Source organism: Eurytemora carolleeae, unplaced genomic scaffold, assembly GCF_000591075.1.
Source record: "Eurytemora carolleeae unplaced genomic scaffold, Eaff_2.0 scaffold263, whole genome shotgun sequence".
Classification (NCBI taxonomy): Eukaryota; Metazoa; Arthropoda; class Copepoda; order Calanoida; family Temoridae; genus Eurytemora; species Eurytemora carolleeae.
In genome coordinates this window covers 80923-103671 of record NW_019396161.1, presented here as the reverse complement: position 1 = coordinate 103671, position 22749 = coordinate 80923, and the positions used below count along the sequence as shown (strand labels likewise).

The 22749-nt window shown below is 32.1% G+C and overlaps 1 protein-coding gene across 1 annotated transcript; it reads left to right on the top strand.

Annotated features, from left to right (window-relative positions):
* Nucleotides 1-12422: 12422 nt before the first annotated feature.
* Nucleotides 12423-19533, top strand: LOC111696842 (uncharacterized; the record flags this gene model as incomplete). The annotated part of the gene is made up of 10 exons (XM_023466589.1): nt 12423-12491; nt 13691-13777; nt 14855-14922; nt 15073-15120; nt 15672-15748; nt 17329-17399; nt 17987-18031; nt 18591-18653; nt 18875-18922; nt 19390-19533. Coding segments are annotated over 10 exons (639 nt in total), but the record flags the coding sequence as incomplete, so codon positions are not given.
* Nucleotides 19534-22749: the final 3216 nt, after the last annotated feature.

Below are 22749 nucleotides of genomic sequence, written 5' to 3'. Positions count from 1 at the left end.
AAAAGCGCTTATTTTTCGTCGTAAGCCTACACCCCCTTTAATTTTTAGCGAACGTTCCCTTTAAGAGAACATTATGTTTTTTTTCTCATTCAGAAATTTACAGAAGTTTTTGTTTAAAGTAAACGATAAAAAATTATATGTTAGTATAAAAGCATTAATATTGCAAGGACCTTATCACGACGACATTAAAATTGATTGTCATTGTAGTTTTAAGTGTTCCTTTATTAAAAGAGAAAAGAAAAGGAATTCCATGCTCGATTCACAACGGTACCCTTAACACATTAATCCGATCAATAGTGATCAATAGTGATCAATTCTGATTACCACAATTGAAAACAATTGGGTTACAGAAATAAAATTAAATATATCTAATTGACACTTTAAAGTTTTTAAGTGTGCAATTGTGAATCATGTTTAGAGTCTTTTTAAAGCTCTAAATCATTTATACTGGTCATAACTGTCTTATTTACAACCAGCTGAAGTACCCGGCGTTCACTCAAAAAAGATCTGCCCATTCGGTCCAACCGTTTGACCAGCTTGAGCTATAGCTGACATATAAATATATTTGCAAACAAAAATATATATCATATGAGCGAAGAAGAGCTTTATTATTAAGATTTTCAAATTGGCTGTACAATTAAATCTAAATAAGTTTGAGGGTTCCTTGAACAAGCAATGTTACACTGTTGGGTTAATTTTTACATGTATTTTTTGATCCTGTAATATAAAATCTGTTTCTAGCATGTTTAGCTAAATATTAAACAAATACAGAGTATCAATCAATCACGTCTACTTCTTTGCTTCATGTTTACCTCCCTCCCTTGATTAATTGATTGGTAAACACCTCTTCTACGCAGCACTTTCATCTTTACAATCCTCTTTTACAAAGAACAACCTTCAGCAACCGACAACTGTTTGCGTCGCTTTTTATAACTTTTGTTTAAAAATCTGTTCACAATCATCATTCTTGATTGTACGTGGGGAAACCCAAACTCTATATCGGTTAAAATTGATTAAAGATTTTCTCATTAGATATTTTTATATAATTAGCAACCGTTGAGAGCTTAATTTCTCCAGGGGGAACCAAGGTTTTAGTTTTCTGGGGGGGGGGGGGGGACTCAGCCTATAGAACTGAGGGAAATCTAGGCATTTTGTTGTACCCAACCAATCAGGGGACTCATTTTTCTAAACCTTTTCTAAAACTAAGGATCTTTAAAACTAATAAACTATAAAACTCTCGTTTCCCACTTTTCAAATCTCTTATCTAAATTAAATTAATTATCTAATGTCTTTTACTTTTTTGCTCGAACTTAGAGCGAGTAATCAGTGCCTGAAGTTGGAAACTTAATCTGTAAATTGTGTACTTGTTAATAAGTCCTGAGGCAGAATTTTAAGAATTTGAGTCGCGGCTTGAATTTGAGACGCGGTTCAAGTATGGTTGGTTCCACTTAAAATTGCTTTCTACGTTTAAGATTTAAGCCGGCACTCAATTGAAACCGGTTTTGTAGGATATAAGACGCGGCTCAAATTCATTAAATACAATAAATTTTAAATTCATAAAATTTAATCGAGAGAGAACAGATTCTAAAATATCAAATAAAAAAGTATTAAAAAATTTATTAAAAGTGTTTTTAAGAGAAAAATGAGGGCTGGACAAGTTTATTAATAATGCCAAGAATGGGATAACATTTTGACTGTAATGTTTATCGAGAAAAGAAACTATTGAAAACCTAGCGGGATTCACAAGATAACTTATGAGATTAGCTGGATTCACTAGATAACTTATGAGATAGCTGGATTCGCTAAAAAACTTATAAGATTAGCGGGATTCACAAGATAACAATTATGAGAAATTAGCGGGATTCAATGAAAAACCAGCTTTTTCTAAAGGAATAAAGAATTTTGCGCATTTGCTTCGCAAAAAAGAGGTTTAAAATGTTATTTTGTTTGCGTCATTCTTTTATCTATGGTTCGATTAACTTTGATGTATGACAATTGATCCGAGCAGCCGAAATAAATTCTTGTAAATCATCAATTTTTAGCTAATTTCCAGGATTTGTTTTTATAGACCTTAATTAATCTTAATTTTGCATTAATTGGAAATTATTTTCTTTTAACAAAGAGCAACTAACTTTATCTGATTTTGATTAAAAATATCTTAGATTTTTCATTTTAATCTATTGTTTTGTTTTCGTTTTTGTTGGTTTATTATTAGATTTTAGATTCTAGATTCGCGAACATTATACAAACAATTCGTTGTTTATTAATATCATTTTCGTAAGTATTGTAAATTGCTATAAACTGTAGAACGAGCTGTATTTTGACCGTAAATCTTTGAGTAGTATTTCTATTTATTTACCTTATTTGTCTATCTGTCTATTTGTTTGCATCCAATATACGTCAATACGGCGCGCGCGGAGCCTATCCAATATCCACCCCGGACTAACCAGAATTTCTTATATTTGAAATCATACGCGCAAATAATTAAGTTTTTGCCACAAACTCGAATTTTCTAACCCCTATATCTTTGCAACCTGATGGTGTAAACCTTTGATATTTCAAACTTAGACTATTTGATCTAACAGAATTAATAGTTTGAAATATCAAAGGTCTAGGAAAACGGGTAGCAAAGTTATAGGAATTAGAAAATCAGAGTTTGTGGCAAAAACTCAATTCATTTGGTCTAAAATCAAACAATCTTTAAACTTAGAGATTTGTTTGCTATACACTTTTATTCCAAACGTATTTGTCGGCAATAAATTATTTAAGAAAAAAGCCTATTAAATTATGTTTAATGGGTCAAATTGTGATCGAAAGTTTCTTTCTAGAATATTGACAGAACCGCTAAATCCACGTGTATCAGTCCCAAACTTTTTGTGGCAACTTATATCACCACACGGAAGGTTCATGGCTTGTTACGGTAACTAACGTTTTAAAGTCCAGTGAGTCTTAACTTTAGAATTCATTTTCACCAACCACACGTAGATTTTTCGTATTTGCTTTTTTTTACGTGTTGCAAAACTAAATATGTTGCAGAACTAAATATGCTGCCCGGACTAAAAATTTCATCCATTATTATCTTTTCAACGTTACCCATTTAAACTAAAAAAATCGGAGTAAATTGTTTCTATCCTTGTATCCATGTATCCCTGTATTTGTCTATATCCTTGTAATCATGTATCCCTGTATTTGTTTATATCCTTGTATCCTTGTATCCATGTATTTGTTTATATCCTTGTATCCATGTATCCCTGTATTTGTTTCTATCCTTGTATCCATGTTTCCCTGTATTTGTTTCTATCCTTGTATCCATGTATCCCTTTATTTGTTTCTATCCTTGTATTTATCTCTGTAAAATTACATCTGTAATTTTCTAACGTTTAACCTTGCACCACGATCTGCCCTTAGTAATCTATGTCAACCACAGCTATAATGGTAAAGCAGTATTTTTGACAAGGAGGAAAACAATAAAGAGCGTCAGATAAAGCACAGATAAAATGATAAAAAAGTATGTGTTCTAAGAGGAAATAAATTTGGAGCGTCAGAAACCGTAAAACAGTTTTCCAATGATAAAAGAGTATTTTTTCCAAGGAGGAGATAAAAAAGAGCACTAGACAAATCGTATATCCAATAGTTAAGGAGCATTGTTCAAGAATAACAAAAGTGTAGAGTGTCAGTCAGAGACCCGTAAACACAGATAAAGATAAAGAAGTAATGACTCGGGCTGTCATCTTGATTAGCTCCATTTTAAAACACTCCCTTTTGAAATAACTCAGCTTTCTGTTGTCTCAGTGATTATTATCTGTAAAATATATGTTTATGATAATTATCTGTAAAATATATGTTTATGATAATTATCTGTATAATATATGTTTATGATAATTATCGGTAAAATGTATGTTTATGATTTACACAGGTGAAGAACTAAGGTTTAAACGTGCAGTGTTATCCATAAAGCATGAGACAGTATCATCTAAATTCATCAAGGGAAGGAATGGAGTTGTATGAACGTTTTAATTGATTTAGATTTTGTTGATACAAATTTGGTTGTTTATTTGTGGAAAAAGGGAAAGCGTACCTCATCTTTCTAAAAGTAAAATACTGTAATAAACTGAATTCAATTTTTTTAAAGTGCAGTTAATTTTTATATAAACTTTTCATCCCCTCTTTTTCTTTTTTCTAGAATAATTTGTAAAACTTATACGCACTCCCTTTAAATGTTGAATGCTTGAATAATCTAACTGGACATTAAACAAGGAACTTAAATCTTGTTTATCATTCAAACATTAAAATTGTATAATCCCCCTACCCCCCCTCCCTAGGCACACCTTGCAGACAAATAATCCAACTGTTTGCTTAAATTTAATCCTAATCTGCCGGCCAATGGTTTATACTTTAAAACTAATCTGCCGGCCAACGGTTTATACTTTAACCCTAATCTGCCGTCCAATGGTTTATACTTTAACTCTATTCTGCCGGCCAATGGTTTATACTTAAACCATAATCTGCCGGCCAAAAATATTAATCTGGCGGCCATCGGTTTATACTTTATACCTTATCTGCGGCCAATAGTTTTTACTTTAACCCTAATCTGCCGGCCGACGGTCTAAACTTTAACTCTAATCTGTCGGCCAACGGTTAATAATTTAACCCTAATCTGCCGGCCGACGGTCTAAACTTTAACTCTTATCCATGTTTTGTAACTCCACAGAAAACAGGATGGTGAATAAATTTGGCGTGATAGTATAATGGGTTTGGTGTCATGGTATAATGAATGAGTTTGGTGTCATGATATAATGAATGAGTTTGGTGTCATGGTATAATGACTGAGTTTGGTGCGATAGTATAATGAATGAGTTTGGTGTCATGGTATAATGAATGAGTTTGGTGTCATGGTATAATGAATGAGTTTGGTGTGATGGTATAATGACTGAGTTTGGTGTGATAGTATAATGAATGAGTTTGACGTAAGGGTATAATGAATGAGTTTGGCGTGAAGGTATAGTGAATGAGTTTGGCGTGATAGTGTAATGAATCAGTTTGACGTAAAGGTATAATGAATGAGTTTTGCATGATGGTATAATGAATGAGTTTGACGTGAAGGTATAATGAATGAGTTTGAATTGAAGGTATTGTGAATAAGTTTGGCGTGAAGGTATAATGTATGAGTTTGGTGTGATGATATAATGAATGAGTTTGACGTGATAGTATAATGAATGATGCAGTGAATACAAAACATGATGAGCGTATCTAATATCTTGGGAAGATTATGAGATAAACCTGCCATATTAACTATCCATCTATCCACCCTTCTTCTTCTTATCTCTATCTATCTATCTATCTATCTATCCATCTATCCACCCTTCTTCTTCTTATCTCTATCCATCTATCCACCCTTCTTCTTCTTATCTCTATCTATCTATCTATCCACCCTTCTTCTTCTTATCTCTATCTATCTATCTATCTATCTATCTATCTATCTATCTATCTATTTATCTATCTATCTATCTATCTATCTATCTATCTATCTATCTTTATATCTATCTAACTGACTATTGCAAGCTGTTTATCGTAATGTTTGATACCTAACACTATTATTTGGGGTTGGCAGGCTAATAAACATCTTAGTTGCGCTCAGATCAACACAGCGTTAACATCTCTGGACAACAGTATTCTCATCTTTCTCATATTATTCTATACACATGCCATTCTCCTTACATTATCCTACATATATCATTCTTCTTATATTATCCTACATATACCATTATTCTTATATTATCCTACATATACCATTCTTCTTACATTATCCTACATATACCATTCTTCTCATATAATCCTTCATATACCATTCTTCTTATATTATCCTACACATTCCATTCTTCTTATATTATCCTACACATACTTTTCTTCTTATATTATTCTACATATACCATTCTTCTTATATTATCCTACTTATACCATTCTTCTTATATTATCCTACATATACCATTCTTCTTATATTATCCTACATATACCATTCTTCTTATATTATTCTGCATATACCATTCTTCTTATATTATTCTACATATATCATTCTTCTTATATTATTCTGCATATGCCATTTTTCTTATATTTTCCTACATATACCATTCTTCTTATATTATCCTACACATTCCATCCTTCTTATATTATCCTATATATACCATTCTTCTATATTATCCTAAATATACCATTCTTCTTATATTTTCCTACATATACCATTCTTCTTATATTATCCTAAGTTTTTTTTGGTCTGTTCGGTTTAGCTGTTTTTACGTTCATTGGATACAAACAAACTTACAGACAAGCTAAGTATATATATAGGGAAAATATATATAAAGGATATAAAATAACTCTATAGATAGATAGACAGATAGAAGACGGTTAGAAGACAGACAGAACTAGACAGATAGTTAGATTAATAGATAAATAGATACTTAGATAGATGGATAAGTAGATAGAAAATTCGATAGATGAAAGAATGATATATAGATAGATAGATAGATAGATAGATAGATAGATAGATAGATAGATAGATAGATAGATAGATAGATATAAATAAAAGACTAGAATGAAAGACTAGGAGACAGGATAAGGAACTAATGTAGGTTGTCACGCATTAGCTTAGTTCAAAACTAATTACTCATTCGTCATCCATCTTTCATACTTTTCTTCCAGTTCATTCCTCTTCTATTCATTCTTTCTTATTTGTCTTCCAATTCATTCCTCTTCTATTCATCCTTTCATACTTTTCTTCCAATTCATTCCTCTTCTATTCATCCATTCATACTTATCTTCCAATTCATTCCTCTTCTATTCATCCATTCACACTTGTCTTCCATTTCATCCCTCTTCTATTCATCCATTCATACTTTTCTTCCAATTCATCCCTCTTCTATTCATCCATTCATACTTGTCTTCCAATTCATTCCTCTTCTATTCATTCTTTCTTACTTGTCTCCAATTCATTCCTCTTCTGTTCATCCATTCATACTTGTCTTCCAATTCATTCCTCATTTATTTATCCATTCATACTTTTCTTTCAATTCATTCCTCTTCTTTTCATTCTTTCTTATTTGTCTTCCAATTCATTCCTCTTCTGTTCATCCATTCATACTTGTCTTCCAATTCATTCCTCTTATGTTCATTCATTCATACTTTTCTTCCAATTCATTCCTCTTCTATTCATCCATTCACGCTTGTCTTCCATTTCATCCCTCTTCTATCCATCCATTCATACTTTTCTTCCAATTCATTCCTCTTCTGTTCATCCATTCATACTTGTCTTCCAATTCATTCCTCTTCTGTTCATCCATTCATACTTGTCTTCCAATTCATTCCTCATTTATTTATCCATTCATACTTATCTTCCATTTCATCCCTCTTCTACTCATCCATTTATACTTGTCTTCCATTTCATCTCTCTTCTATTCATCCATTCATACTTGTCTTCCAATTCATTCCTCTTCTATTCATCCATTCACACTTGTCTTCCATTTCATCCCTCTTCTATTCATCCATTCACACTTGTCTTCCAATTCATCCTTCTTCTATTCATCCATTCATACTTGTCTTCCAATTCATTCCTCTTCTATTAATTCTTTCTTACTTGTCTTCCAATTCATTCCTCTTCTATTCATCCATTCACACTTGTCTTCCATTTCATCCCTTTTCTATTCATCCATTCACACTTGTCTTCCAATTCATCCCTCTTCTATTCATCCATTCATACTTGTCTTCCAATTCATTCCTCTTCCATTAATTCTTTCTTACTTGTCTTCCAATTCATCCCTCTTCTATTCATCCATTCACACTTGTCTTCCAATTCATCCCTCTTCTATTCATCCATTCATACTTGTCTTCCAATTCATTCCTCTTCCATTAATTCTTTCTTACTTGTCTTCCAATTCATCCCTCTTCTATTCATCCATTCACACTTGTCTTCCAATTCATCCCTCTTCTATTCATCCATTCATACTTGTCTTCCAGTTCATTCCTCTTCTATTCATTCATATTTATTTATTTCTTCTGACATTGTTTCCTTTTCTATTTTCTGCTTCATTATTTAATTTTTTCTCTTCTAATCCCCATTTTTCTGTCTATCTATCTATCTATCTATCTATCTATCTATCTATCTATCTATCTATCTATCTATCTATCTATCTATCTATCTAACTCTTCTATTCTATTCTATTCTATTCTATTCTACATTTGTCTTTCAGCATTTAATCTTTTTCCTTCAATAATATATGATACATTCACACACCCATTGCAAGATTGAACACGCTTTTTTGTTCGCTAAGTTAGATTATCTACTGTCAATGATCCAACTAAATGATTTTAGAACGGAGGGAGTTAATGGCGACAATAATTTTCATAGATTAGGGAATAGAATCAAAATTAGAGAGTTTATAAAGAGTTAAATGTCAAGTTTGTGGTCGACAACTGTAACAAGGTATTAAACATTTGATTTAAGGTTTTATTATTATATAATTGCACTGCATACACTGCTAAAACAATATTAAATGTTGAAAGTAAATTTATGAATATAATAATAAGTATGAAGTTACAAAACAAGGAAACTTCTAGGATAATGCGAATAGTTCTAAATATTTGTAATATCAAAATTGCGTAAACTTAATTAAATTTGGTAAATTCACTTGTTGATACCCGTGTAAAAATATTTTTATAGATGGCAATTCGTGGTAAAATGATATTTTGACAATTCTATATCTTTTAGCGTTGTTCCTGGATTGACGCATGATGCAAATATTCAAAGAATTGCATGTTGCATAGAGCCTTGACAGTTTGACGCAAAATCTACGTAATAGTTTACTTCCATTTAAATGCGTATAATGTTAGGAATCAGACGCTTGGTTCACATACAGAATACGCAATGATTGACAGATTATGAATATTTTGTAAGAAAGAAATCATCTGAAAATTTCCCAATGTTCAGAATTGGCATCAAACACTTTTTACGCAATGTCTTTACTCTATTGATACCTCGGACATTTTAGACATTTTTACGCAGTAATCAGACATGTTAGACGTTATTCACGCAATGTCAACGTATACCTCAGACATTTATGACATTTCAATAATTATAGCAAGGATTGCGAATGCATGATTTTTTATAACTTTCAGAAGACTATAAGTATCTTATTACTATTTAAATATCAAGGCTATACTTTAGAAAACTAGCGTACTAGTTAAATTACTCTAAGAGCGACCCATACTAATTCGAGGTTGTTCAGGGGTTAAAGACCAAACATGGAGTCATTTCCCCTAAATTATTCGTCATTAATTCTTTAATAGTATAATGAGGGGTAAATATTATCAAATATGGCAGGATAACAAGTTATACCACGGTCCTCTCAATCTGTTTCTTCTCATATTTGTAAATTTTCCTTTTGTTTTCCAATTCTGCGTTATCAACGTATATTATATATATATATATATATTCCCCCCTCCCCACCGTTCCAATTTTTGTTGTCATAACGCTCTACTTAATACTCTCATATTAAAACTTATTGTTTTTTGTCTTGAAAATTGGCCGATACACGTTGAACAAGTATTATTGTACTTTTAACAACATTTAAAAGTCAGAGCTGAAAACTTTAGAATTGGATACCATTAATCCCGATCGCTTAATCTGACACTGTGGAAACTTATGATTTTCTTAATCCTCTCTTTTGGTACACTCTGTTTGGAAGAAGTTCAGGCACTTTAGTGGATAAAAATTATAATAATCTGAAGAGGAGATCAAGCACTGATCTCAATATCCACATTCTAAAGTTGTCAGCTCATTTTCCATTCTCATGCTAGAAAGTTTCATGAACTTTTTATTTATATTTAAAACTTACACCCTCAGAGAAAGATATCATAAAACTACAAGAAAAACATTATACATGGGTTAAAACAGTTTACTTAACCCAATAAACCCTGCCCACAGTCCCTTTATCGCAACAAAATATATTAAAAATAAACACTGAAAAGTCCCTTTTGTTAATATTTTTGATATTGCGCACAGCCAATACATCTAAAATATCTTCAAATATATTTTCGATTTCAAATATTTTAAAATGTCTCAATCATTCCTGGAGGTTAGGTATACAGTAATAACCAGAAAGTTGTATAATATGAAGACGACATTATAGCAAAATAAAAGTGCATTTGATGTTGTTTCAAAGCAAATAGCGTTACTAGTAAGTTATTAAATCACTAATCAAGTGAAATGGGTCTGTTTACATTGCTTAATTACTGTGTCTCATGCTCATTGGAATATTTAAAGACACAAATTGAATTTAAAAGTCGTCTTCCTATTCCAGCGTTTTCTGGTTATCACTGTAATTTTGAAAAGGTGATGAGGGAGGGAGGGGTGCAGGGCGATGGAATGTTATTTGTATAATAAAAAAAATAATTTTCACACAATAAAGGGTTTAATCTATAGGTGAGATATTGTCTTTTTTTAGCCTGTCAAAACCCCCCTCCCCCCGGCCCCCCTTTTGGCGAGGGGATACCCCCTTCATCCCGTGTCTTTACAGGGATTTGATGCTTAGAGAACTTAAAAAACGATAAATGAGAAACCTTTAGTAAATCTTAAAACAGTGTGCTTAAAACCCCCGATTATTAAAATCAAAACGGAATATATATTTATTTAGCTAACATTATTGGGTTGCTTTTCATCTTGGAAACAAATAATTTTCGGGCCTTGTGTTCAGTTGGCAAGATAACGTAATTATTTTATTGAAAAAGTGTTCACGTTTTTAGAAGGATTAGAGTCCATTAAAGTTCAACCCTCTCACCACCTGCACGTCCCACACCCCGTCCCATTATTCATCACCTTAACCTTCTGCCCTTCTTCATAACCGATTACGTATCCCTAGAAAATGCGAAGTAAATCTTCGGAGAAGTTTTCACGGATTTTTCTGTCGATTAGACATATTATAGGGGATTTAAAGAGAATTTGTTCAACTATTAGAAAATATTCATTGCCGACGGAAGTTTTTACATTTACTGGATACAAACAAACAGACAGACAGGCAAGCAAAGTATATATATAAAAGTATAACATATCTCTTTGAATGGATTTTACTCCATTCCGTTTCAAGGTCTGATTTACAAGAAACACATGTTTTTCTGGGTTAATATATGCTTATATATGCTTCTATGTTTGTGCGTTTTTAAACGATTTATGACAGATTTTGAATTACTTCATTATCTGTTGTTTAGAGCTTTCAAACTTGTGCAATTGGATGAAAATTTCACTAAAAGTTTTGACTGTATGACAGGTGAAAAATCTAGGTTTTTCTTCTTTAGATCTTATATGTTTTGTATTATTTAAGTGTTTAAGCGTTGACCTTCGATCCCAGGACTGATATCCTTATCAGGCAATCCATCAGTAGAAATAGGACTGTCGGTAAATATATATATGATTGGTCAATTATCTACCTATCTACATCACTAAATAGGTTTACTCTCCTGGATTTGAAACCCATTTTGACTTCTTTAACTTGAATATGTAAAACGGAAGTAAACATATCCAGATGCGAGGGAGGGAGGGTATTATCATAAAAGGTGCGAGGGAGGGAGGGCATTTTCGTAATTATCCAAGATATGGGGTGTGTAGAAATTTTGCCTGGATTGAATTTATGTGTTTTTAGGGAAACAGATATTTTATTTTCATAAACTCATAACAGAGAGAATATTGGTGATTTTTTTCAGTAGTGAGTGTCCAGGTGACCGGTCTGTTTGAGTAGTGAGTGTCCAGGTGACCGGTCTGTTTGAGTAGTGAGTGTCCAGGTGATCAGTCTGTTTGAATAGTGAGTGTCCAGGTAACCGATCTGTTTGAGTAGTGAGTGTCCAAGTGATCGGTCTATTTGAATAGTGGGTGTCCAGGTAACCGGTCTGTTTGAGTAGTGAGTGTCCAGGTGACCGGTCTGCTGAGTAGTGGGTGTCCTGGTGACCGGTCTGTTTGAGTAATGAGTGTCCAGGTAACCGGTCTGTTTGAGTAGTGAGTGTCAAGGTGACCGGTATGTTTGAGTAGTGAGTGTCCAGGTGATCGGTCTGTTTGAGTAGTGAGTGTCCAGGTGACCGTCGGTATGAGTAGTGAGTGTCCAGATGACCGGTCTGTTTCAGTAGTGAGTGTCCAGGTGACCGGTGTTTTATTATTTACTAAACCTAGCGTCAATATATTCTAGGAAAATAAAAATACTATAAATTGCTGAATCTTATGTTAAATTCTGATGAAACTTTTAATTAAATTTTTACTGATTAGTTTTCCTGAAATCTTGTCAAGTATCAAATATACATCAAACATTTCATTTCTAAGAATTTAAAATTTTCCACGGATTCGATTCAAATGTTCTTCCCTGGATACACGACCACCCCCTTTCCCCTGTTTTGCTGTTGGTTGGGCGCAGGAGATAAATACAAACTTTACCGGTCAGCTTACCCTTCCTAATCCTAAGGTTAGTTTACCCTTCCTAATCCTAGGGTTAGTTTACCCTTACTAATTCTAAGGTTAGTTTACCCTTCGTAATCCTAGGGTTTGTTTAGTGTTTACCCTACCAAATCCTAAGGTTCGTTTACCCTACCTAATCCTAAGGTTCGTTTACCCTTCCTAATCCTAAGGTTAGTTTACCCTTCCTAATCCTAAGGTTAGCTTACCCTTCCTAATCCTAGGGTTAGTTTACTCTTCCTAATCCTAAGGTTAGTTTACCCTTCCTAATCCTAAGAATAGTTTACCCTCCCTAATCCTAAGGCTAGTTTACCCTTCCTAATCCTAGGGGTTAGTTTAGTGTTTACCCTTCCTAGTCCTGAACAAAGAACTAAGAATTACGAACCAGGAACGAAGAACTATGAACCAGAAGCCAGGATTCAGGAACCAGGAATCAGAAACCAGGAACTAGGAACTAGGAACTAGGAATTAGGAACCAGAAACTAGGAACTAGGAACCTGGAACCTGGAACTAGAAACTAGGAATCAGAAACTAGGAAGTAACTAGAAACTAGGAACAGGAACTAGAAACCAGGAACTGGGAACTAAGAGTCAGGAACTAGGAATTGGAAACCAGGAACTATAGGAACCAGTAACTAGAAACTAGGAACTACGAATTATAGAAAGAAGGAAATAGAAACTAGGAACCAGGAACTAGGAACCAGGAACTAGTTACCAGGAATCAGGAAGTAGGAACTAGGAAAATAAAGTATGAACCGGGAAAATGTTGAAGGATTTCTAAGATCAAATATTAAGTACATGAAGAGCATGCAAGGCAACGGAAACAGTGCTTCGTAAAAAGTGTTATGTTAATACTTCATGAAATGTAGTTTTTAAAAGATTTATTAAACAAAAAAAACGATTTTACTGAACAAATCGCACACAGCACTTTGCATAGTAAATATTTAAAAACAAGAGGTCACAAAGTCAAACCCTGATGTCGCATAAATTTCTCCATTTTTTTCTGTGTCATGTGTGTCATCTATTATCTTCGTGTCTGATTTTTTAAAACAAACGGAAAAGAATGTTACATATTATTCGCAATGTTTTGGACCAAAAAATGAGATTCAAAATTTCAAGCCCTCCTCATTGTAGTTTATAATCAAATAAACTAATATAATTGTATAACATAGTTTTAAACGTAATTTTTTTTATAAAGTTATTTTCGCAGGATTGTGCAAACAGGATCAGACATGCCGACTTCAACGGACACAATTACTTCTTCAGCTGGGAGTACGAACTAACTAAAGATCTTAAGGTTAGGATTGATTAATTGATTGATTTAGTGATCAATTGATTGATTGAGTAATCGATTGATCGATTAATCTATTGATTCATTAATTGATTGAGTGATCGATTGATTGATAAATTGGTCTATTGATTTATCTGATTCATTGAGGGATCGATTCATTGATATGTTAACTGATTGAATGATTGAATGATCAAATGATTCATTGATTTATGGATGATAGTTGATTATTTTTAAAGATTGGTTAGAATTTGATCATATGATTTTGTAGACTTGTTCTTGGTTGACAATATTATACGTTTTATTTGTTAACAAATTCAATAACTTTTTAAGTAGAAAATGATCTAATGGTTCACGATATCATTGGGTTTAGACTGGCTGATGTTGATTATATGGTTGATTATATCATTAGGTGAAGACGGGCTGATGGTTGATTATATGATTAGGTAGACTGGCTGATGGTTGATTATATGATTAGGTAGACTGGCTGATGGTTGATTATATGATTCGGTAGACTGGTTAATGGTTGATTATATGATTAGGTAGACTGGTTGATGGTTGATTATATGATTAGGTAGACTGGCTGATGGTTGATTATATGATTCGGTAGACTGGCTGATGGCTGATTATATGATTAGGTAGACTGGTTTATGGTTGATTATATGATTAGATAGACTGGTTTATGGTTGATTATATGATTAGGTAGACTGGTTAATGGTTGATCATATAATTAGGTAGACTGGTTGATGGTTGATTATATGATTAGGTAGACTGGTTAATGGTGGATTATATGATTAGGTAGACTGGTTAATGGTTGATTATATGATTAGGTAGACCGGTTAATGGTTGATTATATGATTAGGTAGACTGGTTTATGGTTTATTATATGATTAGGTAGAATGGTTGATGGTTGATTATATGATTAGGTAGACTGGTTGATGGTTGATTATATGAATAGGTAGACTGGTTGATGGTTGATTATATGATTAGGTAGACTGGTTTATGGTTGATTATATGATTAGGTAGACTGGTTGAAGGTTGATTATATGATTAAGTAGACTGGTTTATGGTTGATTATATGATTAGGTAGACTGGTTGACTGGAAGAAATATATGTAGAAGACACTGCATGGACCTGGTTTCTATTGAAACAAGGAAAATAATATTATAAAAACCTTTCACAAACTTTTTGTTTGATTAATTTTCTACCTAAAAACTTCGTCAATTTCGCATTTTGTAAAGTTGACGTTTAGTTTAGATTACAATCCCTTTTTTACAATTTAACAAATATTGTGGATTCTGTAGAGAGGAAAATGAGTTTGTAAAAACAAGAATGATCAACGGTCTAATTAGGAACAGATTAATCAATTTAAATTAATGATGTTTTTGGATAAAAATATGTGAAATTTTATGTTTTATATACGAGGTGTCCCATTTAACCTAGGGAATTTCTTGACGACTTCAATATTAGCTTCGATCCATGCTACTACATTCTTTCCTTCACAATAACATGATTTTAAAACAATAAACACCCTATTCCTGTTACCCTCCAGTTGGTACAAAATGTGGTCAGCCTATTTTTTAAAGTCGATTTTGATATTTAGGATTTTGTTTAAATTCAATCAATTGAATATTCTTTCTCAAATTCCATTCATTAACTCCACGATTTTTATGATTTAGAAACGGCATATCACATTTGGAATGCTCAGGAGCTGGGTCAAGTTCAAATGCCTTCGTTTATCAAATATCGAAGTCAATTATAATGTCGTAACTTAACTCTTGTTTATTTATAAAGTAATGTTTCTTTTGAACGGAAAATCTTTTCTATAACCCATTCTAAGATCAGTCAAATTTTAATCAAATGTTTTTTTTATATTTTATAAACTTTGATTAACTTGTCTCAGATTTTTTTGGACTTCCGGAAGGAAGTGCAATTTTGAAGGATGTGAAAGAGAAGACCTTCAGCCTGTGATTGAAAATGGTAAAAAATATGACAATTTAGAGACGACTCAACAGAACTCATTCCGCTTCCATCTTTATTTTATTATTTATACAGAGAGTCCCCTATAATATTATATTTTGCCCAAGCTTTAATGCCAAAATACGCACATATAATATGAAAAAAACCTAGAATGCAAATCTTTATATTAGCAATATCATTTTTCTTTTTAAATGATACGTTCTTTTTAATCCCAATTAGTCCCGGAAATCCCAATTAGCTTTACTATAAAACGATCCAATATGATTTGGGACACCCTATATCTAATCAGAAGGAATATAATGGTAATTATTAAAGTCACATTCCTTTGTTGGCACCCTTTAGTTGTACGAAGGAAGATACATCTTAAGTAACTGTTTTTAATGATTGGTTTATTAAATGTGAATACAGTGATTACTGGTTAAAAGAATATATGATTTTATCTTTATAAACATAACTCATTAATTGTGCAGTGTACACCGGCCCATTTTACTCAATATGTTGGTTTTTAAGCTGCCAGTAACTATTTTTAAAACATCAAATATATACACATATGATTGCTGAAATTTCGTTTTCTAATTTCACAGTTTTTTGGGTTTTACTGTAAAAGTTACTAAAAAGGCAACGACTGCATTTTTGTTCTATCTGTTTAGTCTGAACTATTCATTTGATAGATATCATTAACCCAGATGATTTTAATATTATATAAAGTGAAACCCTTAATAATGATCGAATACATCGGAAAAATTTATCAAATGTCGTCTTGACAATTTTTCAATGAGTTTATACTATATTACGTAAATTTCAGTATTTGCGAAAATAAATAAATAGCCATGAATATGCGGGAACAGTTTTAAAGAGTTCCATATAATCATTTAATTAAAAAACTAAATATCTGCAACATTCCATTATTAGAAAGTGAAGAAAACGACATTTGATGAATTCTTTCGATGTATTCGTTATTAAGGGTTTCATTGTATTCAATATTCACCTAAAAACGTCATCCCCGGATGAAATGAAAACTCATTCAAGAAAATCAAAAAATTATATTTCCATTCATTAGAACTTTTAATATCGTATCTATTTTGACATTTCTTATTTTTAATAATTTTGAATAAAGTTCTTGGTCAGTTTAACAAACTTCAACACAACAACGTATTAGGCACTTCTCATTCTTGCTAGGTCTTAAACGTAAATCAGATCTTATGTTTATGGCATATATAGGGTGTCCCACGACACATGACAGTTGGTTAATAGTTGTTTGATACCAAAGATAATGATAAGAAAAACTAAATGGCAGTAATTACTAGTAAAATAGATTTCAAACAAATATATATTTGAGTAAAAGATTTGCTTAATGAATTAAACTGTAAAAAGTCTTAAATAACTGATACAGTATCATGGAAGAAGACATTGAAAACTATTCACCAACTGTCATGTTTCGTGGGACACCCTGTAGTTAATTTTGCCCCCTCCCCACTGTAGGCACTGTTCCCCTTAAGATTTAAATCTAGATATTTAAATTTAGAATATTAGCGTTAAAACATTAAAATTAAGACTAAATATCCCTATTCACTATCCAGGATGGTTTTGGGCTGGATCCGGAGTAAGGTTGGGAAGTAAGGACGGACGAGTAACTGGAGACTGGAGCAAGGAACAGAACAAATGTCGTCTTTTAAATTCGATTTGTTTAATTTAAAAATAATTTCATTGAAGGGGCTATTTAAGGTAAAATAAAAAGGGGTATAGGATGTAGCCTAAAAATGTTAGGAGTTGATATATATGAGTTTTGGTATTACTTTGACACAGTTTTATACAAATTTTTCGAGACAGTACTTCAGATAGAACTAATAATGGTCACGATCAACTCCTAAAATGTTTAGGCTTCAGCCTATATCCCCTTTCATTTTACCTTAACAGTCCCTTTAAGATCCTCTTAGAGTTTTGAGAATGAATAAAAACAACGCTTGAAAAAGCTTTCTAAAATGCGGGTTTTCTTGAAAAGTTAGAAATAAAAGAAATATTGAAAATGTTGATAATTTTAGTAATTTCTTAAAATCTGATCATTTTGGAAGCCGAGAAGATATCTAAATTATAGAATGAGGAAAAGTTTTATTTTTGTTTAAAGTGAGGGTAATCATATTTACAAAAAATAAATTTATTTATCAAAAAATTTATTTAAAGATAAAAAACAATTTTCTTCTTTTATGAAAAAAACAAAAACATTTACGCTGTCGCTAGACTGGGGGTGCTGGGGATCCTCAACCTGATAACAGAGAATTCAAGGTACAAAATTCAAAAATATTTAGAAACTTTTTAGAAAATTTAGAAATATTCTACAGTGGTAAGCGATTATATCAATACAATGAAAAAGACTTTTTCTTTTAGTTTTGATTGTTAACAAGCTTTTTTCGAATTACAAGTTTACAAGCAATAAAATCGAGAATCTTTTTTAATTGACAGCATCTCTTGAGTTCTATGTTATGTTCATACCATCCATGCTGTTTAGCAGCTTGATAAAAATAAAAATTTTAATCAAAAGTCGTCTTTATTGTACTGGTAAAATTGCCTACCACTGTAAATTTTAAAATATTGGAAATGACTGTATAGCTCTTGCATCCTAACGGAAACTTTCCTTTTTCTGAAGTTTTAAATTGAAACAAACATGCATTTGTGTTTCAAACTATTGTTGTTTTATTTTGAATTATTATGAATAGGTTAAAGGAAGGCATGATGAAGCTTGTATCGGAGTTCTGAATATTATTATGAATAATTGCCTAGGTTGAAGGGAAGCATGATGAAGCTTGTATCGGAGTTCTAAATATTATTATGAATAATTGCCTAGGTTGAAGGGAAGCATGATGAAGCTTGTATTGGAGTTCTAAATAACTTCTACGCAGACGGAGCGGTAGGACAAATATAGAATTTCAAACATTTTATGATTTAATGAAATTTTTCCACCCCCCGCTACGTCACTTTTTCTTTCATAAACCTTAAGAGGAAGATGAAATACTTTTTGACATCCAAACATCTGCTAATTTCTGTCCAATCTAAATCTTACGGAAATAAATTTTGGACAAAGTATCAGTTCATGTTAGATGAAACATTTTGTTGAATATTTATATTTAGGTTTGGCATGATATTGCTTGCTATCACAAGAAGTGGTTTATTTGCGAGGTAAGATATATAAAATTAAATAGTAAAATTGCGTATATTTTTTTAAATTTTGTTGTAGACAAGCACATATATTTTAGGGAATAGGTGCATCTTCTGTGAAAATTAGGAGGGGGGGGGGGAATATCAATCATTTATTGAAAGTACTTTAGGGTGTCACTAAAAAATTGTACTATTTTTACGGATATAAAGAAGGTGAGGTTATGGAAATAGTCCAAAGTAACGACTTTACACAAATAATGTAACCTTCTTTCTTACATTCATAGTTCGTAGCAACTATTATCTTGTTTTTTTTTATTGCAAAATTATCGATTTTACCAGGGAAGAGTATATTATACGGACTTAATTTAACCTTTACATAATTAGCTTGAAAAAGTTTAAGGTCGTCATTAAAATCTCATCCTATATAGGTAACCCTGTATTTGTATGACCTATCAAAATAGATTTAATAAAATACTTAAATTTTTCAGGATTCTGATACACTGATGGACTTTGCTAAACAGGCCAGTCCAGCTTTAGCTCCCAGGATCTAAATAACAAGGAGGAGAAGGAGGAGAAGGAGGAGAAGGAGGAGAAGGAGGAGAAGAAGGAGAAGGAGGAGAAGAAGGAGAAGGAGTAGAAGGAGTAGAAGGAGGAGAAGGAGGAGAAGAAGGAGAAGAAGGAGGAGAAGGAGGAGAAGGAGCAGAAGGAGGAGAAGGAGGAAAAGGAGGAAAAGGAGGAGAAGAAGGAGAAGGAGGAGAAGGAAGAGAAGGAGCAGATAAAGGAGAAGATTGAGAAGATTTGAGAAGATGGAGAAAGAGGAGAAGAAGAAGCAAAAACCTCATCATAGTGGAATTCTATCTATTATGTCAAATTTGTAAATATGTTTACCTTATTTAAATTTAATTATTTATTTATCTATTTATTTATGTATACTTTTATGCATTCTAGTTTTACATATTATAAAAATAAAATTGTTAAATGATCAATTATTTTAAAACAAATTCAATGGTGATTGCTACTGATTTTACTTCTATCTGTTGCTTCTATAAGGAGAAAATTGTTAAAAACGACTCATACGTACCGAAGAACGTAGGGTAAATACAAATTTAGAAAGTTACAATTTCGACTCAGATCGTAAATAATTCAATTTAATTCCCAAAAATAATTCAGATATTACAACCTATAATCATCCAATTTTATTCGACGCAATTGTATATCGTTGATATTTCATAATATTTTTATGTATTTTTTATATGTTTACTTTAAACGAAGATTATTTTGGTGGCGCACAGTGGGCCGGTCGGGTATTAAGGAGAGGGTCAGCCAATATGAGTTTATTCCATAAACCTCTTATTTTGGTAAAATAAGGCTTGACCGCTTAATAATTGTCTTTTGAGAGAAGTGTCTAAGTTGTATAAATTTTATGTTTTAGATAAGAATTTGGACTGAAAACCCCCATTTCTTTGAAAACTCTTAAAATAAGATTTTTCAAAAAAAAATATTATGCAAATGTTAGGGATACTATAGATCGACTACCATGCTTAAATAATCAAATTAGTCCCGTTTAAAGTAGAAATTGATGATTATAAATGTAAGATCCTTCCCGAAGACTGTTTGGGGGAGGTTCGGAAGCCCTCTGGGGACGCGCACTGTCGCAAATAGGTAAAATGAGGTTTGGAAGCTGTGCAGGGGAGGATGCCTTCATGGCGAGAATGGACAAAATGAATATATTCTGATAATCTTTTAATATATAAACATGGTATAAAATGTAACTTGCATTAATTTATGATTTCAATTTAGAATTACCTTTTCCGTCAATATATTTATCCTTAGCAAAAGTACAAGAAAGCACAGCGACGATACAGGATAATCTAAATATAAATATAAATAGGTTCTAGCAGCCAAATAGAAGAGATTTAGGGGCGTCGGCAGCGCAATCTTGATTTAGTCAGAGTAGCATATTACCTTGTTCTACACCCTCTCCCTGGTGTGATTCGTTTAAGACACTGATTTTGAAAAAGGCTTTTAAAAAGTGTAATCTTTTTTATACACTTTGTGTCATTTATTAATTATCGGAAATCAAAGACGATATTCAAGTCGTCTCTCAATTCCCATGTTTATTGGGACACCCTGCAGAATTCTTCGATTAAAAAAGTTTCTTCCATTGTGTTTAGTTTGAAAGCCTATAAAGATTCATCTAAATAACATGTTTAATTAATCTAGTACTAAGGCCTCGACGGTTAAGTTATAGTAATGCCACTAGATATATTTGAAATGTCGTCTTTCAAAATTTTATTATATACATAATATTAAATAGTTTAAAAAGACTTAACTGATGCCATATAATTTAAGATAAAATTTCTATGCCTTGGAAAATTATTTAACTTTTTTAACAGGGGAAGTGCAGTTTTCGTAAAATACTTCAAGAATTGTTTTTGATGTATTTATACCGACTAAAAAGTTTTAAAAACGGAATTAAACTCTTGAGAAAAATTCATGTCATTTTCACCTAAAAATCATTATCACTTACGGAGTGTCAAAATAAAAAATGGAAAGCATTAAAATCGTTCTTGACTGTTTAAAGTGTGTTCAACGGAACATAACGAGGTTTGATGTGATTGAGTAACGATTTAGAGATCACCCTTGTAATTTGGTTTGAACAATTGTCGTCGTATATATCAAGGCAAAGAAGACGACTTTTAATTTCAATTATTATTTTTTAAACTTTCAAACAGTATGGATGTACACATAAACACGGAAACAAAGAGAAACTGCACGATTAACACCGATAATAATAAATGCCAACCCCTGTAGTATTGAAATGCCTCTGAAGAAACCTCCAGTTTGTAAAACATGTTTTACATACAAGTTTAGAATCTGTCTCTTTATATTTTGATTGATAATACTATTCAAAGTACAGGGTGTCCCAAAAAACATGGGAATTCAGTGACGAATTCGATATCGTCTTTTCAAATAATTCTTTGATTTAGTTTAGTGATACCTACTGAGAAAGCTGTAATCTGTAAGAGTTTCGTCTGCTATGTTTACATTTTGTTTGTTTATGTTTTGACTGCATACAGTTGTACTTGTTTTTGCAGTATACAAACAGAGTAAACTTGTCTGTCTTCACTGTTCATCTTGCGGAGACATTATAGACACATCTTTACAGTCTTTTACCCTTTTCATAAAATAAGCTCTAGCAGACATAATAATATTATGGCTTTTGAAATTAGGCATTACAATGCTAATTCATAACAAAGACGATATCAAATTCGTCACTGAATTCCCATGTTTTTTGGGACACCCTGTACAATTGCCTTTTTTCACTCTTTAGAATGCTTTGTAGAGTGTGGTAAACACTGTAGTTTTTATACAGGGTGTCCCAAAATACATGGGAATTCATTGACGAATTGGATATCGTCTTTTTTATGAATGAACATTGTAATACCTAATTTAAAAAGCCACAATATTATTATGTCTGCTAGAGTTTATTTTATGAAAAGGGTAAAAGACTGTAAAGATGTGTTTATAATGTCTCCTCAAGATTAACAGTGAATGCGGACAAGTTTATTTTGTTTGTATACTGCAATTTTCTTGTTTTACTAAGTACAACTGTATGCAGTCAAAACATAAACAATTAAACACAATGTGAACAAAGCAAACGAAACTCTTACAGATTACAGCTTTCTCAGTAGGAATCACTGTACTAAATCAAAGAATTATTTAAAAAGACGATATCGAATTCGTCACTGAATTCCCATGTTTATTGGGACGACCTGTAAGATTAAAACTGAAAGAAGACTATTTATTACTCAGTACTCAATCCCCATGTTTTTTAACACGTATTA